We start from the raw sequence: 13,439 nt of genomic DNA, 5'->3' as shown, positions 1-13,439 counted from the left end.
TGCCTCTGTGGGAATTCAACATAGGTTTAACAGGTGTAGGAATACTTATGCACCCTGTATTTTAACGAAGAACATTCATTTATTTACAATAATACATTATAAATTCACAAAGAAATTTGGTGTCCTTAAAGGTTTGATTTTTCCTAATTTTTTTAATTAAGGCATTAAGATCCATTTCCAAAAGATGATTTTTTTTATTCCTCTTTTTAATCAACTTTAGCCTGGTGCTGAAGACTTTTCATAGGCACTGCATCTCTCTGCTGTCATAATGAAATGTCCAATTCCATGCGATTCTGCATTTAATGCCACTTTAATGACATGTTGGCTATTCGGAAAACCTGACTTTTGGCCATGGTAAAATGACTTGAACGCAAAGTCTGATCGGATTTTATGCACAGAGACTCGTTGGGAAATCTTGTGCCCTGATGTACCCGACTTGACGTCACAATCATGCTCTCCAACCACGGCGGCCTCCATTGTAACAACACAACAAGAGATGAACCTTACAAATAGGCAAGGTTTCACTAAATTAAAACTATAAATGTAGTGGTAACACTTTACTTGACAGGTGAGTTCATAACACATTCATAGCAGCTGTCATAAACTGCATATAAAGCATTCATGACTGTTTCATGAGACATGACTCAACATTCATACCAAACCTTTCATGAATTCTATCTATCTATCTATCTATCTATGAATGTGGAAGACAGAACAACGTCAACTTGTCAAAATAAAAGTCCAACAATCTCAAAGCTGGAAATTCTAGCTCTAATATTTTTGTGAGGCTACAGCACTGAAGTGCCAAATGCGTCCTTCTCCACCGAGTTAAAATAAACAATTTATTTTGTTATCGTTATAGGATCAGAAGATATACGTCTTTCACTGTAAGGCTTGTATTTGCATTTAGCAAAAGCCCCAGACAACAGAAGAGTGGTAATCGGGATTTGTTATTTGTAAAAGTTGCTTACTTCGTCCTCCTAGCCTGGACTGTGCAATTACAGCCTCTTAACTCTCACTTTCCACTGCCTTCATAGTCGGTATGCCAGTAGCCTAATAACATGAGATTCGTAGCATGTGAGGTTACAGACTGGGCTACTTAAGATTTTAGATAAGTGACCGTGATATAGTCTTAAGTAGCTTTTCTGCTAGGCCCACTGAAGGCTGGCAATGTGGAATATTCCACTGGTTGGTGCACAAGTGTCTATCCATCTTTTACGAGGATTTTCTTAGAGCAAATCTTCCACACAACTTCGGTAGCCTAGTCAGTATGTCTCTTAGCTGTCCACGTTCATCAGGCCATATAGGCTACATAATATTTAATATTTTTTATGTAGAAAATTAAACATTTATATTTTTTGTACGGACACATGGTAATTAATTAGTGTTTACTATCCCCCACCCACTGACAGTATCATCGTCCATCACAATGTACTGTACACATCGTCAAATGCCGATTAAGGGGACATTGCCCAATCCTAACTGTTTACGTACTGTTTACGAATTATGTGATTCCGACAGCATTTTTTGCAACATGGAAATCATAGGGCCCTTTGAGCCTTTGTCTTAAAAGATCCCTTTTATCTGTCAGGATCAAGGAATTGGGTTATTTCGGCATATTTTGTAAGCAAAGTACTTTTATTGTTTTTTTTTTTTTTTAATTGATTGATTTTGATATACTGATGTTTGTTTGCTTGTGGAGTATGTGCATGTTATTAGATTATAGTATTAAGTATTTCCAAATATTTTACTGGCTTACAGATGGACCTGAAGGACGTGGAAAGGAAGATAGCTCAGCACGCTGCCAAGCTGCATGGAGTGGACTTGAGCCGCACCATGCAGCAGGTCAGCCAGGAGAAACAGGAGACACAACACCGGCTGGACACCAGTAAGGCCAGCAGTTTACACGTGTCTCTGGCGTTGTGGCTGACCATCTACATTTACGCAGCATTTTTTTAGTTTTGCTTTTGACTGATTTCTCTGCATATTTGTAGCTTTCTTTTAGTAGGCTATGTGACTGGTGAAATGCTCTTATCTAAACCTGGCTAAGTCAGTGGGCCCTTATTTACGGCATGCCAGCGTGCCGCTGACGCACCCTTCGGAAATGACTAACTTTAATAGACTTACCATCGTTGTCCAGAGGTGCCAGTGATGTCTATCGGGGATTACAATAAGATAATTGAGTAGAACCAACGTTATCATTTATCATTTTAAAAACATGTCATTTTTTACCGCGACCGGAATGTGTCAAAGACGTTGTGAAAATATAATAGCGGGGGAAAAAACTCACAAAACATCGTTTTATTGTTATTTTTGACCATCAAACCAACCAGGAAGCAAACTGAAATGACCATGGGACGTTTGTATGGAAGTCATTTCCTAACCAGGGATGGGTAGATTAACTAGATCAGCAGCAGCGCCATCAATCCATAGACCGTAATCCACCCATTGACTTGCATTATAGAAAGTAGTGTCAACATGACTTTGAGGAGGGATATCTCGCTGACTATAATAGTTGTAGTAAAAATGTCAATGGTATTTATTTCAGAATAAGTGTGTGTATGATTTTAATTAGTAAAAAAAGTTGAATCTACGTATTTGTGTTCTTTGCTAATCATTTCTTTAAAAATAAATAAATACATATTTTGATGTTTTTTGCTCATGTTTTTGTATATAGTTTGTTAAAATAAAATTAAACTACTTTAATCATATTGCTTAGATTGTGCTTAAAACCTCTATAAAGTCATTAAATCATAGTAATGCAAAAACCTGCAAAAAATGGCTGGAGTTCTAAGGGTTAAATTAAGAGGTGGAGCGATTGTTTTCCAAAAAACCTTTCTCCTTCAGTTCATATGTTATCTTTGACTCAATTAGATATAGGGTTAACATGATTTGTATATCATAGCATTCTGTTTTTATTATGACCGCCGCGCAGCGAAGTGGTCTAAAAAGGTTTAGTCAGATTTTTTTTTTTTTTTTTTTTTTTTTCCCGCATGCCCAAATTTCCGTCCAAGGATTCCGGGACACTGAAAGACCGGGGTACACGAAACTTGGTGGGCATGTAACCCCACATGGATAGCATGGAACCATTGTTTTTCGTTTTGATCTGTAGCCCCCCCGCTGGACTGGACCCCCCGAAAGGAGGGTAGGGCAGACACGGTTTTCTGTGAATATCTTGAGAACCGTAGGGTTTAGGAGGACTATTTTCTTTTTTTGTATGTTGATCTCAAGGGGCCATGTCAACCCATTCCATAACCACTCATTTCATGTATAGCGCCACCTAGTTAAACACAAAAAAGCAAAAAATTAGGTGTTTTCATCACAATATCTCTGGCTGACAAGGTCAAAACTGCACAAAATTAAAAGTGTAGGATCATTATGACACCCTCCGAATGCATGCCAAGTTTTGTGTACTTTCGTTCATGGGGGGCCTTACAATAAAATAATGTATGTGTACATTTAGTGACGTACACCAACAAGGATTCCCGGGACACTGAAAGACAGGCGTACACAAAACTTGGTGGGCATATAACCCCACATGGATAGCATGGAACCGTCGTTTTTCGTTTTGGTCTGTAGCCCCCCCGCTGGACTGGACCCCCCGTAAGGAGGGTAGGGCAGACACAGTTCTCTGTGAATATCTTGAGAACTGTAGGGACTAGGATGACCATTTTTTTCCGGATGTTTGCCTCCAGGGGTCATGTTATCCCATTTCATGTGCACACATGTGCACAAACAGATACACACACACACATACATTCACAGTAATCATACGTACATGTATGACACATACTCACACAGTAGACATATGTACGCTTGCATGCACAGGCACATACGCAGGCACACACACACACACACACACACACACACACACACACACACACATAACATATGTCCATATGCACACAATTCAAGAATTTCTCAGAATTATGAACAGGCAAGATGGAGGTGGGGTTGTATAAAATTAATTTTACATGTGAAATCTATGAACTAATCATGTTTTGGTACTTGTTGTCTAGCAGACCAGTGAGAATTGAGTGTGGATAATGCAATTTAGTGAGACAGTTAGAATCATGTAGGCCTTTCAGCGTGATTTATTTTTGTGGAAAAAATGTGCTGGACTGGGCGGTGGTCATATTTTGTACCGCTCTGCGGTACAACTAGTTTACAATTTACACAGGATTCCAACTTTTTCGGAATTGGGGCTGTACACTTTGTCCATGATGAGTGCGTCATGGAGCTTCTGAAGTTTCTCTCTTTTTCTTTCCATTTTGCCAAAGCGTCAAGTAAGATGGAGCTGAAGCGCAAGCTGATCCAGGAGCAGCAGGAGCAGATCCACACACTGAAGAGCAACATGAACGAGGTCAGGGCCGAGAAGCTCCAGATCAGCAGCAACATGCAGAAACAGAAGCAGTTAGAGGATCAGTGTGTGGAGTTTACCACTGAGGTCCAAGCCCTCACCAGAGAAATAAAGGTATGAAACTAGCAAAAAATGAATTATTATTGCATCACTTTTTAGGGATGCACCAATTGTGAAATTCTGGGCCAATATAGATACCAATGTATAAAATAACAAATTTACCGATAACCAACATTTTTTTCTTAATTTGTCTACTTTGTTGTTAATCGTTATGGAAACAAAAATATTTATTGAAACAAATAACCATTTTAAAGTCTGTCAGGCCTTTATAGCCTTTGCCTAGTTTTGACATTAAAAATTAAAATAAGAATTGAAAATTCATTTATATAGATTGGGATTTATGACTGCCGCTAGCGTAGCGGTCATGTAGCGATTGTCAAAGTTTGTTTTTTTCCCTGTCATCTACTTCCTGAATTTTTGGTAAACGATTCCCGTGACAACGAAACACTGGGGCACATGAAACTTGGTGGCCATGTAGCCCCACTAGACTTTTACGGAACAATTTCGTTTGGTCCCCGGGGGCCACTCCCACCCCCGACCCCCCTGCGCTTGGCCCCCCGAAACCCAAAAAATGCAGTTTTTCCTAAATAACTACCGTGGCACCGAGGATGACAACATTTTTATGGTATTTTGGTCTCAAAGGCCCACATCAACTTAGCCCACAACCAGTAATTTGTGATTTGCACCCCCCCCCCCCCCATCATCAGATGAGAGGTTCTGAAATTTCATGTGTATGATTAATCTGACATCCTCTGGGGTTATGCCAAGTTTTGTGGAATTTCATCCATGGGGGGCTATAAAATAAATGAATTTATGTGTACATTAAGTGACTGTACACCCATCGACCTGTAGATGGTGGTGTTGAGCGAAGGGTTGCTGGTAGAGGATGATACGGTCTCACACACTCTTGCAAACACACTGACACACACACACATAAACACTAGGGCTGTCACTTTTGAGAAAAATCTAATTTGAACGGATATCAAATATTAATAATTTCAATATCTACAACCCCTTAAAAAAAAAAAAAAAAACACCGTAACAGAGATTCAAATGTGTAGTGCCATTATGCATGGGGAAAAAAAACAGAATCGGAACAGCACGGCACAAACAATAACCTGACAACTTGCAGGAGCATGGCCGGTAGCATTTCTTAATATTGTTCGCTAGAAACACCAATCTATCAACTTGATCAGGACCAAGTGCGGCTCTTTTTTTTCTTTTTTTATTGATTATGTTCCCCGCGGTGGAGAACACATGTTCGGAGCGCGTCAATGTTGAGAGAAGTGAGTATTTGTTGTATCCCTTGTCTCATTATAAACCAGGGGTCTCCAAAACGTCACTCTCAAGCTACCCGTCGCTAGCGCCGCCGTTTGAGCTTACCAAAGGCTGAAGCAGTGCCACATTTAATTGTTGCAGCAAGGCATTCCAGGCTACGAATTTAATAAAAAGTAAACCATGCATAATTAAAAAATAACTTTAATTTAGGTTACTTGGCTATGCAATGAGGTTCCCATTAGAGCACAGCGCACGTTCAAATGAATGAGTGAAAGCGGCTGCCTTGTCTCGCAATAAACAGCTGGAAATTCTGACACTTTTTCAACTACATGAAACTTCACAGTGAACCATCAAAGACCCCTTAGATTTAAGTGCCTATCAGTCTCAACATTTAGCTAAATAATAAAACAGTCCAAAAGTAAATTAAATCCCAAACCAAACCTAAAACTCTTTTTTGCAGAGTCGGCAAACTACATTATCTTTAACGGTTACTTTACCATCTACGATGTAGAAACCCCAAGTATTTCCAGTCACCACTTTTTAGATGAGTTGGGGTAATTGGGGTAAAAATGAGTTTTAGACGTAATTGTCCGCTCAGGCTGGCCGTTCTGTGCGGCTATTGAGGGCTCTGGCTCCAGTCATTGTTGTGGCTACTGGCTATTGGCTATTATTAGCCTGATAGCCTGATTTGGTCATGGGCCAACGCTACAATACGTTTAGAGCACCTGCTACTGGATGAGATGGTAAACAATAAAATAAAAAACAAGCTAATCATAGACTGTAAAAATGTGCTACACATGGCACTAAAAATCAAAAAGTTTATTTATAGTTTGACTACGGATATTTCACGCCATGTTCGAATGCATATTCGAATATCAAATAAAAAGTGACAGCCCTAATAAACACACTCGCGCACACACACACGCATGTATGCACACACACTTACATCCACACGCACAGACACACACACACACATCCACATGCACAGACACACGCACACACATCCACACACACACAGACTTATAGCTGTAAGCCGTAATCATCAAGATTAAAACAAAAAATGGCTTGAAATATTTCACTTTATATCTAATGAATGTAGAATAATGAAAGATTAAGTTTTTAAAAATTATATATATTATATATATATATATTAGGGGTGTAACGGTACATGTATTCGTATTGAACCGAAACGGTACGGGCGTCACGGTTCGGTGCATGAATTTACACAGAGAATATGTCATGGTGGAAGGTCATCAAATCGGCCAGTAGATAAGTAGAAAATTGATCTCACGACTTCAAGAAAAAATCAACAATAACACTTATGCTAAAGCAAAAAGGAGCTTTCAAGCAGGCAGAATTAGATGCAAAAATTGATTTATTGATGCTAGCAGCAATACCAACAGCAATAAACCATGAGTGTATCTCGAGAAGGCACTCCCGAACAAAGGTAGAACTCTCTTACTTATACCCCTCCAAAATGCTGACACAGCACTACCCCGAACCCACAGATGGCGTTATGAAAGGATCGTTGTTCGCTCTTATCTTCGCAAGTCAGCAATATTGCTGCAAGGGTACGAACTTTTCACCTTAAGTTTACGGAAAGTTCAGGGGTGTACAGCAGGGCTCCGAACCGGTTCAAGGAACGAAAACAAAAACAAAATGGTCTTCAACTGTTCCGTAACAGAAACGTTATTCTGAAATCCACAAAACCGGTTAATAACGTTTTTTTTTTCGTTCTCTATATATTTTATAAAATTTCACAAAAGCATATCCTAAGTGTTCTAGTCGTTTGATTGTAGGCGAACAGCCTAATGATTTGATTTCTGCAGTTTGAAAAAACAAATAAATGGACCTTTGGTCCAAATGGGTATATTTTGTCTTGCTGTTGTAATGTAACCTATCCGTCTGCCACTTCGGATCTTAGGCCAGCTCATAGCGTAGGCTACTGAAACTGATTTGGAAATTGTTTGTAGCCTATGCGTAATAGCCTATTTTGCCTGTCCACGCTTTGTCGTTTTTAAAGTGGGATTGAAAATGTTTAGCAATTATAGCCTATTCTATGTAGAAGAGTTAAACGGGAAATTTGAGATAGGCCTTGTCAGCAACAGACAGGTTCGTTTATAAACAGGGTTGGAATTATAGCGCAAGCCTTTGAAGATCTCCATATAGATAAAACCAGGTAAGGAGTTTAGCACGTATCTAGAAATATTTTTGATAAGAAATTATTTATAGGCATAGGTTAGGCCTACAGTAAGTCTGTAGGCTATGGGATGGATAGCCCATCTGAATGTTTTTGGATGCCGCCTGTGATTTATTATTTTTGGGCATAGCTAGGTATAGGCTAAATCAAGGGGAAATAATGAGTACGTCTATTCTAAGGTAAAGTCCACAAAAATAGACTTGATAGGTCCGCCAAACACTGGCGGAACTTTAAGAACGAACAATATTTTGCGTTCCGAACCGGTTCAGGACTGATATGTTGGTGGCGGAACGCATGCAAGAACGAAAACGTTAAACATAGGCCTACCTGGAACGTTTGAAAAATAATTTCGTTTTCAAGCCCTGGTGTACAGTATAGAGTGATTGTGCATGGGTTAAATATCGTTCACCCCCCTGCACACTCCTACTGGTTGTTATGAGTTATGAGTGTGTACGCGTTATCTTGCAGCTTCAAGGCCGACTTTGGTTTCTTCAAAAGGCCCAGGCTAAGGCAGCATGAGACACAGCGCAACAAAATAAGACACAGTGCAGCAAAAAGAGACATCGGGATACAGAGTGCACATTCTGGTAGGATGGCTTCGATATGTTATTAGTAATAGTTAAACTTGTTATTTAAAAAGTTATGAAAGGTTATTATATAAGAAGGATGTCTGGGTATTACTTGATTGTCGTTGAGGTTATATAACGTGCGTGCAGATTAATTAATGTAAAGCAGAATTACTGTTAAATACGAGAGTTCTTTAGCGACACCTAATGCTAATCTGTAGCCCTTACCTTAGCTCTGAAGCTCTGAGTGGCGCCTATGTTATTTTTTTGTCAGGTCGTCGGTCGAGTCAGTCAGTCAGAGATAGCAGCACTAAGCGAGTGGTGGCAACCCACAAGAGTTAAAGAGGACCCGCTGGCTGGTCTCTTTAAGATCACAAGTTTGAGAATTTCAGTTACAGTAGTACAGGCGAGAGAGTGGTGGTTCAGCAGTTGTTGGGTGACGTTATGTGAGTGGAAATATATTGAACATGCTACACATATTCGACGCCATCACCCAGATGATGTAGGCTACCAATCACTGAAATGAGAAAAAAAAAAACTTCCTCTGCGCTTCACCAGCCTTTGGATACACATACAAATAGGGCCAAAACCTATGGCTTAAAATGATTTTGTAATGACAGAAAGCTTTGTAAATCGCGTGGTAATTACCTTTCTGTTAGGGTAACTTGTAACTTCTCACATGAAGAGCTGGCAGTGTTAAGTGCATAGATAGTAAAAGAAACTGTCAACGCTAACCAGGCTAATCGAAGGGTAAAGTCACGTGACTTCTAGTTGTAGTCTGTTTATGAAATGAAAGGAGCAATTTCATTGGCAAAATAGTGTGATATTTTCAGTTAGTAGATTATTACTGTACACGCACTGAAAAAATATTGAGGCAAATTGTAGACCCTTCCATATACAACTAAACACGGATGTTGAAGGTCTTGCTTAAATGGATTTTTAAAAATTATTATTCTATGTAATTTGCACTTTCAGAAATAAGTGATGCTGTAGGCCTATTTTCAGTTTTATAGCTGATTGTCTTATTGTGTTTACAAGTTACAGATGGAGTATGGTTACTTATTGTACTGTTTACATCTTACACACTTCAGGCTGTTGCAGATAGCTCAGGGGAGAGACTGTATGACACTAGGTGGTGCAGCCTGAGACATGCACAATAAAAAAAATTGCTTTCTGCATTTTTGTTTTGCTTTTCCCTCCATTGTACTGAACTCGTACCGAACCGTGATGTCCGAAGCAAGGTATGAACCGAACCGTAACTTCTGTGTACCGTTACACCCCAAATATATATATATATAGAGAGAGAGATAGAGACTAACTAACTAAAGAGACACAATATACCAGCAGGCACTGTGTTAATTGGGTTGTGTGTGTTTGTGTGGTCACAGGAAGCTAGGGAGCAGGTGTCACCACTAGCTGCCACTCTGGAGAAGCTGCAGCAGGAGAAGCAGGAGCTAATGGTTCGTCGCTCACAGAAACAGAACGAGGGCCAAGAAAAGGTGTTCTTCTAAATCTACCTCACACACATGCACACTCTTAATGATACTTAACATCACCTTCTCTCTCTCTTTTGCTCACACCCACACACATACACACGGACAAACACACACACACACAAACATGGACAAACACACACAAGTCAAAACGTATCTCTCTTTACTTCCCTTGATCCTTCCCTTGTAGATCAATGCAATAAAGGACAAAGTGAAAAATATTATGACACTTGAGCGGGAAATCAAGAAGTACGTTGATGAAGGAAAAGATGAGTATAAAGAGGTAATTAGTCACTTTATCAAACTTTAACCTTATTTAAATCAAGGCTTTAACTTTGTAAAGCTTGTAACATTTGTTTACATTTCTTAAGCAAAAAGAAGCAGAACTTCAGGAGACAAACAGAAAACTTTATGAAGCAGAAACACTACGAGAGAAGATCAACAAAGAAATGGCCAGCATCAGGCAAGACATAGACACACAAAAGGTAAATGAAAAAAAAACAGATTGTACCAAGGAAGACCAATAACAACATCCCATGCATTCCCTTTCTCCCTTTACTGTACCTCATCCAGAATCTCTCCTTGTTTGCTAAAACTGAGCTACTGAGGATAGTATTGGTTTGGGGAAAAGGTGCAACTTAAAAAAAAGTACACCCCACTCACGATCAAAGGTGCTAGAAACAAGCAAAAACTGAATTATGTGTGTGTGTAAATAATGTGAAATGTTTGTTATGCCCTGATAATGGTCAGATTACAGAAAACTCAGCTCTTTATTAAATAATCTAGCATGGATTAGTGTGCAGACAAGTTTTTTTTTTTTTTTTTTTTTTTTACTATTGTGGGAAAAAGAGTTAAAAAAGTGTGATTGTTTGTTAAACTTCTACTATTGTCAAGTACACATACAAAAATTGTAAGCCTGTGAATATGACAGTGCTTATATGAAATATGAAAATGCTTCATAAGAACATTTGTTTTTGCCTTTTTAAACTTTTATCTTGTTTAGGTCCAGGAACGCTTGCTGCAAGATAATCTCACCTTCAGGAAGCGCAGTGAGCAACTCAAAGATGTTTCAAAACAGCGAGAAGCTCTTCTGAAGGAAATGGGCAACATGAGAGTCCTGGAGCTCCGCCAGTAAGATTTCACCTTGAGTGTTGCAAGAAACTATTTTGGCCCATATATAATGATCCTACTGATGATAATGATAATAATATGTTACATAATTATTCAAATATTTAGCCTATTTAGCTCTAAATAGGCTATACAGCAGTATGTATTGTGCATGACTAACCAAAGGTATGGACGAAGGTGGGAGATTCATGATTCAATGTATGCTGAATTACATCTAGAGAGTATATACTCTGCAAACTGGGCAAACTCTGGGCTGCGGACAAATTAAGAGACTGCTGGTCTGCGAAGCTTGGTTTACAAATATACGACACAGCACTATGTATTGTGCATGACTAACCAAAGTATGGAGGAAGGTGGAACATCTCTCAAAACATGTTAAATGACATCTAAAGAATAAAAATATACGTGGTTCACCAATATACAGTACAGTATGCACACAACACCACACTACACACACTAAACAGAGATGGGTCAGCGCATAGTATATTATCTCATGGACTCAGCTTCCACTGCTATGCTGATGACACTCAGCTTTACATCAGCACCAAACCTTCTACCCAGCTCCCACCCACCACTGCATGCAAGAAATAAAAACCTGGATGTCCACTAACTTTCTCAAACTAAACAGCAAGCCTAAAGAAGGTCAGTGACCTCCTTCTGGATGTGGAAAAACACAAAACCCTGGCAGCATATCACGACTGACTGACAATGGGTAGCATAACCCATTGACTGACAATGGGTTACCATCGAAAACCATCTGAAAAAAGCAACACTTACCCAAATAATGTTCGAATGACTGAATAAAAAGCCTAAGGACATTTATCCTGCAGGGGAGTTGCTGCTTATCTTGTGATAGTGCGTCTTCAGCTGTGCTCCATATGCGACTCGCTATAGACCAGGTTTTTCTTGGTCAGTGGCGCAATGCTTTTTAGATAGTGTACGATAGCTATTTTTAGATCAAGCGCCACACCATACCTTAGGTTGTTAATTGCTACACCCCTGAGCGCATTGTTCAATAAAAGAGACGCTATACATTATTAACTAAATACAGTTTATATGAATATCAAAATATATGAAATAGAAACATATGACACAAGCCATCATTTTCCATGTGTATTTGTGTGTGTTTGGAGAGAGTCAAGCAGAATCTAGGATGGCCACTGGCCACCCCTACATGAAGAACCTAAGGGGGGAACTCCCCCCATTTTGAAAAATTTATTTTAAGCCCTGCTCTCTCTTCTAATTTTCTTGTTGAATTTTTTTTAAATGTATTTTGAATACTTTTTTTGCCAGCAAAGGTGTATCAAAAACATTTGCCCAAAGTTTTCAGAAACAATAGTTTTCAGTGATACAAACTTCATGGAAATAACCAGACAAACTACCAGCAAACTACCAGACATAGCTGAGACTCGTCTAGGCATCGTAGATGCACATGGTAGCTTGTGTGACACGTAGTGAAGAGTGTCTCCACACTGTGCCGCTTTGCCATCGCCACAGTTGTCCCGCAAATGAAACAAACGCAAGTTTCTTTCACAGTCATAAAAAAGAACTCCTCCTCCCATTCGTTGTGAAAGTAATACGTTTTCTTTCTTTTTTATGTTTTTGGGGTAAGAAACTGCATTCAGTGCCCATCTCCGCTGCCCCCGCTAGCTTACTCTCCACAGACTGCTCTCTCCCTTTGCTACACCCCCCCTGTCTTTTAATCCTAGTGACGTCCCTGATTATCATTGCGCCAGTGTAATCTAGCACCAAGAGTTGCGTCGCGCCCTCAGTGTTAATGTCTAATAGTAGGTTGCATGAGCATTTACAAGCACCTCTGAAACATTAAAGCATGCTAATATCAATAAACCCAGCTGTATTCTAATATTATTTTAGCTATCCTAGGGCTCTTTATGCTTGCCATATAATTCAAAGAGTTTGGTCTAGGGCAGTGGTTCCCAAACTTTTAACAGGCATGTACCCCCTGAGACATTATGATCTTCCGGAGTACCCCCAGCACCACCAATTGTTAACAAGTTTTTTTTTTTTAATTGTTTTATTAATATTTATTTTTTAGCAATTTTGTCGAGAATAGTGAATAGGATCATAAACATATGATACAAATCTAATCAATAGTCAACATATGATAGGCCTACAAATGTGCTGAATATAATGATTTTAAATAGATCTGCACCTAATCTCACACACGTCTTGATGAATGCCGTGATCTTATCTGCTAGGTGCTTGTCTTTGCCTTGTAACTGGAGATTTAACTCATTGAGCTTTCCAAATATATCGCTAAGATAGGCTAACCTGACCCTAGCCAGATGAATTTCGTTCCGCTATAGCTCCGCCTAGCTTCACTCACATCCATC

At 39.3% G+C, this 13,439-nt stretch overlaps 1 protein-coding gene across 4 annotated transcripts in view; it reads left to right on the top strand.

The window, feature by feature from the left end:
- Window positions 1-13,439, top strand: part of rad50 (RAD50 homolog, double strand break repair protein) — a 73,117-nt gene that overhangs the window by 25,535 nt on the left and 34,143 nt on the right. For all 4 annotated transcript variants that reach the window (XR_007192533.1, XM_048235448.1, XM_048235461.1 and 1 more), the window contains exons 16-21: window positions 1,762-1,888; window positions 4,281-4,474; window positions 9,853-9,963; window positions 10,148-10,240; window positions 10,329-10,442; window positions 10,961-11,088. Coding sequence is in view for 3 of the 4 variants with exons in the window: in XM_048235448.1 (XP_048091405.1) it covers window positions 1,762-1,888; window positions 4,281-4,474; window positions 9,853-9,963; window positions 10,148-10,240; window positions 10,329-10,442; window positions 10,961-11,088 (767 nt within the window). In the remaining variant the exon portion in view is untranslated. The remainder of the gene's footprint in view (window positions 1-1,761; window positions 1,889-4,280; window positions 4,475-9,852; window positions 9,964-10,147; window positions 10,241-10,328; window positions 10,443-10,960; window positions 11,089-13,439) is intronic.

This window comes from Alosa alosa, chromosome 2 (genome assembly GCF_017589495.1).
Source record: "Alosa alosa isolate M-15738 ecotype Scorff River chromosome 2, AALO_Geno_1.1, whole genome shotgun sequence".
NCBI classification, from domain to species: domain Eukaryota; kingdom Metazoa; phylum Chordata; class Actinopteri; order Clupeiformes; family Clupeidae; genus Alosa; species Alosa alosa.
Note: the sequence above shows the minus strand (reverse complement) of the source record. Positions and strands in the feature narration are given on the sequence as shown.